The sequence below is a fragment of the Echinops telfairi genome, unplaced genomic scaffold, assembly GCF_000313985.2.
Source record: "Echinops telfairi isolate 266 unplaced genomic scaffold, ASM31398v2 ScPeMD7_18;HRSCAF=68, whole genome shotgun sequence".
Classification (NCBI taxonomy): Eukaryota; Metazoa; Chordata; class Mammalia; order Afrosoricida; family Tenrecidae; genus Echinops; species Echinops telfairi.
In genome coordinates this window covers 1,120,798-1,130,143 of record NW_022103915.1, presented here as the reverse complement: position 1 = coordinate 1,130,143, position 9,346 = coordinate 1,120,798, and the positions used below count along the sequence as shown (strand labels likewise).

At 47.5% G+C, this 9,346-nt stretch overlaps 2 protein-coding genes across 3 annotated transcripts in view; one reads left to right on the top strand and one right to left on the bottom strand.

Moving 5' to 3' along the window:
- Nucleotides 1-775: 775 nt before the first annotated feature.
- On the bottom strand, nucleotides 776-2,955 carry RD3L (RD3 like). Of its 2 annotated transcripts, XM_045287952.1 has the most exons (4): nucleotides 2,850-2,955; nucleotides 2,583-2,688; nucleotides 1,876-2,180; nucleotides 776-1,450 (listed from the first exon to the last, which is right to left on the bottom strand). In XM_045287952.1, exons 3-4 carry the CDS (start codon nucleotides 2,172-2,174, stop codon nucleotides 1,153-1,155), a joined length of 597 nt encoding a protein of 198 aa, XP_045143887.1. In that variant the 5' UTR covers nucleotides 2,175-2,180; nucleotides 2,583-2,688; nucleotides 2,850-2,955; the 3' UTR covers nucleotides 776-1,152. The 2 variants fall into 2 exon arrangements, with proteins under 2 accessions (XP_045143887.1, XP_004698880.2); XM_004698823.2 differs by lacking the exon at nucleotides 2,583-2,688.
- A 3,854-nt stretch (nucleotides 2,956-6,809) lies between these two features.
- TDRD9 (tudor domain containing 9) overlaps nucleotides 6,810-9,346 on the top strand; it is a 75,117-nt gene continuing 72,580 nt past the window's right edge. Inside the window, exon 1 of the mRNA XM_045288044.1 lies at nucleotides 6,810-6,829. Coding sequence (XP_045143979.1) covers nucleotides 6,810-6,829 — 20 coding nt within the window. The remainder of the gene's footprint in view (nucleotides 6,830-9,346) is intronic.

The following is a 9,346-nucleotide window of genomic DNA, read 5'->3' as shown; positions in this document are numbered from 1 at the left end:
GTGTGAAGCTCAGATGGCTATGGCATGAAGACCAGAGCAAAAGGGCACAGGAGTGAGAGGTGCCTTTACTTCCCATCCACCCCCGTGTGTGTCCACTGACCTCATCTCAGTTCACGTACTTGGCTGGGATTTCAGACCAAATGGAGGCCATTTCAAATGATACACGAGGGGCCTTCAAATGGCCCGTGGAAAAAAATGGAACTGAGAGAGAAGGGTATTTGCCCATGACCTTTCGCGCATGTAACTCAGACAAGAATGTGGGAAGAAACAAGCGAGACTTTTTTGAAAGTGTATTTTGTTTAGATTTTGAATGTTGTATCTTTTTAGATGAAAGAAAACTGGTAAATTGCCATGAAGTTAATGATCTCAGTTCCTTGAAGTTACCTTTAAAAATGGTTACAATCCTTGTACTTATCAAAAAAGTAAATCTGACAAATGAAAGGTTCCCTACTTTACAAACTTGTATTTCATAGAGTTCAATGTTTTGTCCGTTAAATGAGCAGTATAATAGAGGTTTAGATTATACATCAGCATTGGACTTTGTCTCCAAGAGTAGCAGTAGTTGTTAATCCATCCTTTTTCTTTTTCCATATAAAATACAAAAATGTTTTATGTTTTCCTTTAATTCTACATGAGATGAAAATTATTATGCTTAAAAATGCACAGCTTCGTTTTTAAACTGCTGTTGGCCCCCCACCCCCACCCCCAAGGACCATTCTGGAACTGATCAAAAGTAACAGTGCTGTTGACTTTGTAAAGATGAGATTCACACCAATTCACGTTTTATTCTACACAAAACTTCCTTTTTAATAAAATTCAGAATTAATGTCAAGGTTTCACACAGCATTTATGAAACTGCATACTAAATAAAGCTACCTTCGTTCCTGTGACACTGAGGTATAAGAAAATACATCAAACATGTTTTTCAAAAAAGGTAGTAAACATTTTAAAGTCATATTGTCCGATGCAAACCTAGCTCTTTTTGAGAGGTTAAAAAGGAACATGATTTAAAACATATGCTACATCCACAGGGATTTAACATCCGACTTTGCAACAAGAGAAACAGGAAGTCCTAGCACTTTTTCTTACTCGTCATCTTTTAAGAATTCTGCTACTGAGGTGGCCACAAATTTCCTCTGACTCTTAAGTACCTTAATTGGATGGATAGTAATACGGTAGGTTCCATATCCTGTGTGAGAATGTGGGGAGCCTGCTCTTGGTGTCTTTGTCTACAAAGCTGGAGATAGTGGGGATTTCGTCTTTGTCTAAACTCATGGGAACACCCACGGGGCCTGCGGCAGGAGCACAGCAGCGTGCGTGCTGCGGACCCTCCAGACCTTCTGGCTGCCCTCCTCTGTCACTGCTGCTGAGGAAGTCTTTCAGAACTTGCTTGAAGATGTAGACAATTTCCCATGGCAAGATGTCATTTTCTGCCAAAACTTCTCGAAATCTAGAGGGAAAGCAGCAAAGAGTCTCCGGTTCAGGAGTGCCCTTGTGTCCTATCCTTCCCGCACTGCCACAGTCCAGCTAAGCCACCCACCTCCAGTGAGCTCCCCACTGCTTTCAGATTATGCTCCTCGTAGCATGACAACAATTTAGGCCACGAGGTGGTAACAGACTTATTTCTGTTTCAGCTATCCCCAGGGAGTTTACTTGGGCAAAAGCAATTTCCAGTCTATCCAAGGACCTTGAGTTTCACAGTAGTGCACCTCACACAGTAGCTACAGCAAAGGACTCGGCACAGGAACAGTTGTCAGGATGGCTCGGGACTAGACAGCGTTTCGTTTCATCGAGCACAGGGTCCCATGGGTCGGAATGGACTCGGTGGCCCCCAGTAACACCACTCCCTCACCAGAACAGAGAATAGTGTTTTACCTGCTGAGAATCGCTCCGGTTTGGCACGGTGGGACTTGTGAGCAGAGAACTTCCAGCTGCCTTTGCTCAGTAGCTGGGATAGTCGTGTGGGGATTCTGGCCGTTGCTCAGCCAGTTGTAGTCCACACCTGTTCTTTTCACTTTCTGTTCATTTTCAATCTCTTGTAGTAACCACTCACGCTCTTTGAGATGCCACTTTAATTCACGAAGCAGCGTCTTTGTCACGACCTCTGAACCAGGACAGTGGGTGGGCTTGTAGGAGTTGTGCTTGGGCCATTTCATCCAGCCAAAAAATGGCATTTTAACCTGGAGAGAGACAGGCCCACCTGTTTATTCACATAAAACATTAGGGCTCCAAGGAACAAATAAGTTTTTATTTACAATAAATTTGCCAGAAATGTGCCTGAAGTTTTCCCAGGTTAGATAATGCAAGTCAAGAGAAATAAGATAGAACACGGATTAAAGTCTCGTAGTTTGTAACTAGGTCAGTACCCAAATTCCGGCATTGAAGGTACGTTCGTGTGGCTGAGCAGAAACAGAATGTACTATAAAGCCAGAGAGTCACAGACCAAACGGTTTCTAGAAATAACTTGCCAACACTTGCTATTAAAAGTTCTTAGGTGGCTCTGCCACTGTAATTTGTCAGAAAGTGCTATCTGGAATCATGCCTTTGTGCTGGGCTCCCTGAGGAAAGGGCTGCCAGCTTACCTGGGAAGGTGGTGGCACGGCTGTGGAGTTGGTGCCTGGGTGTCCTGGTCAGTGATGGGGAAGCTGGGCTCTACTTTGGCATGTCCTAGCTGCCCGGTTGCGTTCCCTGTGGAAGGAACCAGCTTCCAGATTTACTCGCTGGAGCCGTATTTGAAGTAATTAACTTGCTATGTTAGGAATGAGGTTGCGATGTCTTCATTTGCAGAGAAGGCTCATTAATTCACCTTGTTGTAAGTAAACTGGAAGAAAAAGATGAAAATAACTTACCATAATGCCGTGCCCTCAGAGTGCAACTCAGCCTGTGTGGGCAAGGAGCTGGTCTTTCTGGCTGCTGGTCCACAGTGTGTCCAGACACCTGCCACCCGCCTCGCCTGACGTGCTGGGCTGCAGGTCACAGCTCCATGTGCTGCTCTCAGTGCATCGCTGCAGGTCACAGCTCCGTGCTGTATTTTATGCTTGTAGAGCTCTAAAAATAACCAGGCGTCTTTTCTTTGCCAGCTGTAGCTTCCAGGCCATTTAGAAGCCAGGTCACTGTCCCCTCTAAGGAAAGCAGGAAAAATAGATCAGACTTGACTCTTGCTTAAAAAAAAAAAAGCCTCAGAGCAAGTTCGTCCTAAGAAGCGGCTTGCAGTCGTGTCCAATATGCAGCACATGCCACATCCTGGGCTCACTGGCCTCTCGTTGCATCATCCTTAACATTTGTCACCTGTGCAGTCAGGTGAGCGAGTAGAGAAAATCATACAGAAGTAGGTGACTTTAAAATCTACTTTAGGCGCTCTCGAAAACCATAGTGATCAGGCACTGTGAGGCTAAACATAAGAGACTAACAACCTGACCTTGGGATTTGTGGTAGAGAATCATTTTGACAGTTTTTCTGAGGCTGAGAAGCTTGTGCACACTGTCACGGCAAGTTCCAGCGCAGCGTGGTCCTCATCGTCTGTTCCAGGGCTTCTGTGGCTGGGGCAGGGTCTCAAAGGCCATGGCCCGCTGCTTCAGGGTTGAGCCCTGGAAGCCGTCCTCTGTTCCAGATGGTACCCCACGAGCTGTGAGGGGCAAACGGTGCCCTGTCAGGCCTGTGGTGGCGCTGAACGCTGTGTGCAGCGCCTTGAGCTCGGGTCACTGCAGCGAGGGGGAAAGCTCAGCCCGTTGAGCAGGTTTTCACATCCGTTGTGTGTGGACCCATGGCGAGGAGGGCAGCCAGATGATCAGCATCGAGAGTCCTACCAGAGTCGCCAGTGAAATTGGCACGGGCTCTGCGGAAATGTGAATTCCTGAGCAGCCTCGGCAGCGGGACACGTTTTTGTGTGGAATGGATTGGAGATTGATGTAAAGTGGAGTCAAAGACATTTTTTTCCTTACTAAATTGGATAACCACTATCCAAAGTTGGCAGGCATTGCTCCAACCAGAAGTTGCCCGGAATTTTGGATGCAAGCCATTTTGGTGTATGCATTATGAGACTTTGGCTCTTTTGTAAATCCTTGGGAGATGCTGCTTGTACTATTTAAGCAGGCAGTTGACCAAGCTTTGTTCAGGATGCAAGTCCCAGTCAGTCTTTGGGACCTGAGCTTCCCCCAGCAGTTCTCTTTCAGAGCGTTGAGATGCTGTTTAGATCTGCCTTGTGCGTGTCCTGTCATGGAGGGCCTGCATGGCCCAGGGGTGAGTTCAGGAGCTGCAGCTTGATGGCTTGAGGAGGCTGTTTCCTAGCTGCCCTGTGCCTCGGCCGGGAGGAGCCTCTCTTCCTCAGTATCAGGCTCCTATTGGGCCCAATGCTGCTGCTGCCATTGCCATTGCCTCAGTGATGCTTGTGGGCTAGGACGTGGAATGGAGAAAAAGAAATGAAAACGCGTGTGCCCAGCTTAGAGCAGAGGACTCATTTCCTGCCTCTGAGAGAGGACCTGAAAGGCCTCTCCAGGTGCTGGGTGCAGGCCTACTCCCACCCTCAAAGTGGATTCTCTGTAGTGCCCTGGGGGTTCCTGGCTCTGTCTGTGGAGGTCCACGGAGGGACTGGGACTGGTAGGGTTCAGGTCAGAAGAAACCTGAAGAAGAAAAGCTACTGTAAAAAGGGTGGGGTTGACATCTGACCCTCTCTAACTTCACAAGGAGGGAGGACAATCCAATTCAACATCAGCCTGAGGCCCTTGCCTGGTGAGGCTGTCCTCAGACCTGCCTCTGCCCTGCATCTTCCTTCCCAATCCTGACAACATTTCTTCCTCCCTGCTTCTGTGCTGAGCTCACAGAATTCACAGACAACACGCATGCCTGTGGGAATTTACAGATTACAATTTAGGGTCAGAAATACTCAGAGTACAGTCTAAGCTTCTTAACTGAGCCCAGAGGTATGCCATTCTCTAGTCCTCAGTCTCTCACTTGTGCCCTACCCCCCACCCCCACTGTGCTATAAGCCTCAGCTGGAGTGCTCAGCACTAATGCTCCCTGGCCTCCCCATCAGGTGCCTGGAGGCAGGTATCCCTTATACACATGAGTGCCCTGTCTGCAGCGACTTGGCTTTCCTTGCTGTGTGGGCAGGAAGCCGGTGGTAGCCTGGCCTGCTCTGGTGCTGCTGCCCTGTCTCCTGGAATAAGCAGCTTCGGGGAGCAGGGATCGTGGGTCCAGGCTCCTCTTTCTTGATGGCACTGAGAGTCCTTTCCCTCATTCTGAGATGCCCCTTTCTACCCAGCAGGATGGCAAAATTGACCAGTCGCACTTTTGTGGTTCAAGTCTGAACCCTGTTAATGGAATCTTGGGATCCTGCCAGCATCCTGCCCAGATCTTCCAGGAAAAGAGGTAGCACCCCCAGGTTGCATGGTCCCCACTCAGTCATTAGGTGGGAGTTACCACATCAGATCATTCTTTATGCCCTAGCTGCCCCGGCCAGCCTCCTCGGCCTGCTGGTCCCATTCACCGTTTAGCTTCACCAGCTGTTCCGGTGTCTGTCCCAGGTTTGTAGCCTCCTGTGGGAGACAAGGAGGGCTGTGGGCTTACTTGATCTTCCGTGAACCTCGGACCCGCTCCTATCACTTTTTCCTCACCCCACGTGTAATGTCTCTTATTCCATAGATCCCCACTCCCCCTGTGGCTGCTCTTTTTGTTGTCACTGATCGTAGACGCCCCCTCCATTGTTTGCCCCCCTGCCCCGTTCTTCCCATGGTCACAGTGGTCGCGTCAGGTACCGTTCTTTCTCGACTCAAAGCCCATCTCAGAGCAGAGGCCATGCACTGCAGGCCCTGGTTCTTCCCCTGCCCTCTGACCGCCTCTTTATCTCCTCCAGCTCCCTTGCTAGGGCCTCTGTGGGAGCTGCCCCGGGCCCCCTCCTCGTTCATCCCATTCCTGTTCTCCATCAGGAGCACTTTTCCACGGGTGCCCGTGGGGCTCCTTCACTGCCGTGTGCCCTCTGACTGACCGTGTAGCCCCCCAGCCCACAGCCACCTTTGCTCGCTTTCCTCTAAGTGTTCGTCACTGTCTAAAACACTGCCCACTTGCTGACTTGATTTCTCGTCACCAGCCAGCCTGTAAGCACCAGGAGGGTGGTCTGTTTGTTGAGCGCTTCATCCCCAGTGCTTAGAAGAGTGCTAGTGTGAAGGCTGACCCCACTCACCTTCTGTTGCCCGCATCAGGGAGACTGCAGGCAGGATGATGACCTAGTGGTAGACAGGCCGCAGGAAACGTACACACAAAAAGCAATACATGTCTCCCTCGAGAGATAGGGAGCTCGCATATATGCTGTGTCATGGATGAACCTTGAAGGCAGTGTGCTGAGTGAAGTAAGTCAGACACCAAAGGACACATGCCTGGTCTCACTTCTCTTGAGTACTTGGGACAGGCAAATAGAGAGACGCCACAGCTTAGGGGTTACACAGGTGGACCAGTGGAGGAATACTGACATGGCCAATGGTTTAATTTTACTTGCAGCCAGAATCAATGCCCATGGAAGCTGCAGTCAAGAAATGAAAGGTTTTACTGTATTGGGTAAAACTGTTGCAAAGACCTCTTTAAGGTGGTAAAGGGCAAAGATACCACTTTGATGAATAGATATGCCTGACCCAAGCCATGGTGTTTCAGTTACCTCCTGTGCAAGTAAAAGCTAGACAATGGATAAAAAGGACAGAAGAATTGCTGCGTTTGAGTTCTGATGTTGGTGAAGAATACTGACTACTCTGGACTGCTACCAGAAGAACGAACAAATCTGTCTTGGAAGAAGTACAGCCAGATGTTCCTTAGAAGTAAGGATGGCAGGACTTTGCTTCAGGTACTGTGCCATGTTATCAGGTGGGACTAGTCTAAGGTGACCAGACATCCCGCTTTTGGTGGGACAGGCGTTTTAAAAAAGTCCCCAATTTTTGGAAAGAATCCACAACAAGCTAAGGTATACGGTTTTCAGCTGCCATGTGACTATTTCGCCAGGATATGAATTTTATCAATGGTGTCCCGCTTTTGTCCCACTTTACCAATGTTAAAATCTGGTCACCTTAGCCTAGTCCCTGGAAAAGGACATCATGCTTGGTAGAGGAAGACCTTCAACAAGATGGATTGACATGTGACTGTCTTGAACCATGAACTCAAATACAGGAAGGCTTGTGAAGGTAGTGCAGGTCCATACAGTGTTTCCTTCTGTGGTACATGGGGTCACTATGCATCGGAACCTAGTCGGTGGCACCTAACAGAGCAACAGGGGTGGGTAGGAAGAGGAAAAGGGAGTCACCATGTACAGGGGCCTGAATATTTGTTAAGGGTGATGAAAACATTGGAACTAGTGGTGAGGGTTACATAACATGAATGTATTACATAAAAGTAGTTAGAATGGCAAATGTTGGGTGTTTCACCACAGTAAACAATCTGAAAATGCATTTTTATTACAGTGACTTAGATTTCAAGGATCAGTCACGTACAGCATTTTCTTCCAACAATGCATTGAAGGTGGATGTTGTTAAAAATGAGCCTATCCATTCAAGGATGCACACCTTCCTGAAACGATTGCTGAAGAAAATGTGAACATAAGCAAAGGTGGTGAAGAAAGCTGATGGTGCTTGGCTATCAAAAGATATAGCGTCCGGGGTCTTAAAGGCGTGAAGACAAACAAGCGACCATCTAGCTGAGAAGCATCAAAGCCCATATGGAAGAAGCACACCAGCCTGTCTGACCATGAGGTGTAGAAGGGATCAGTTATCAGACATCAAAGAACTGAAAATCCTATCAGTGGGTGCCCACTTTACTGACACAATCACTGAAGACAAACGTGTGTATAAGCAAATATGGTGAAGAGAGCTAATGGTGCCTGGCTATCAAAAGATATAGCACCTGGGATCTTAAAGGCTTGAAGATAAACAAGCGGCCATCCAGCTGAGAAGCATCAAAGTCCACATGGAAGAAGCACAGCAGACTGTCTGACCACGAGGTGCAGAAGGGACCAGTTATCAGACACCAAAGAACTAAAAATCAGATCATTGGGTGCCCACCTTCCTGATATGATCACTGAAGACAAAGGTGTGCCTGACTATCAGAAGATACAGCATCTGGGGTCTTTTTTTTGGTTTGTTTTGAAAATGCTTGTTATGGGTGTTAGGAGCTGTAGAGTTGGATTCAACTCATAGCAATCCCACATACAACAGAACAAAAATGGAACCAGTCATGCGCCATCCTCACAATTGTTATGTTTGAGCCCATTGTTGCAGGCACTAGATCAATCCATCTCAGCAAGGGTTTCCTCTTTTCATTGACCCGCTACATTAGCAAAGGTAATGTTCTTTTCCAGGGACTGGTCTCGCCTGATTACATATGCAAAGTAGGTGAGACTTTGTAACAAGGCTCACTTCTATGGAGCCTGACAGCTGTGCTTCTTCCAAACAGATGTTTGTTCTGACAGTCCTCAGTGCTTTCAATATTTTTTGGCAAACATTATAATTCAAATGCACTAATGCCTCTGTATTCTTACTCATTCATTGTCCAGCTCTCACGTGCATATGAGACAATTGGAAAGACTATGGCTTGGGTCAGGCACATCTTCCTTCTCAAAATGAGATATTGCTCTTCAACACATTAAAGCTATCTTAGGTAGCAGATTTGCCTAGTGCAATATGCCCTTTGAATTCTTGACTGCTGCTTCCATGAGCATTCATTGTGGATCCAAGCAAAATGAAACCCTTGAACATCAATCTTTTCTTCATGTGATGTTGGTCAAGTTGTGAGGAAGTGTTTCCTGTACATTGAATTGCAACTCAAACTGAAGGCTGCAGTCCTTGATCATCATCAGCAAGTGCTTCAGGTTGCCTTTCTTTCAACAAGCCAGGTTGTTGTATAAAGGGTGTTATTAAGCCTTTCTCCAATCCTGATGGCACATTCTTCATTTTGTCCAGCATCTCTGATTATTTGTCCAGCATACAAATTGAATAAGTACAGTAAAATGATACAACCCTGACCCACACCTTTCATGATCTTAAACCTTGCAATAGGCCCTACTCCCTGTTTGAATGACTGCCTCTTGGTCCATGTACAAGTTCCTAGCATCTGGGGTCTTAAAGGCTTGAAGATAAGCAAGCGGCCAACTAGCTCAGAAGCAACAAAGCCCACATGGAAGAAGCACACCAGCATGTTTGATCACGAGCTGTCGAAGGGATTGGGTGTCAGGCATCAAGGAACAAGAAATCGTGTCATTGTAAAGGTGGGCGAGTGCAGAGTGGAGACTCAGAGTCCATCCGTAGGCAACTGAACACCCCTTGCTGAGAGGTTGTGGGGAGGAGACGAGCCAATCAGGGTGCAGGGTAGCAAC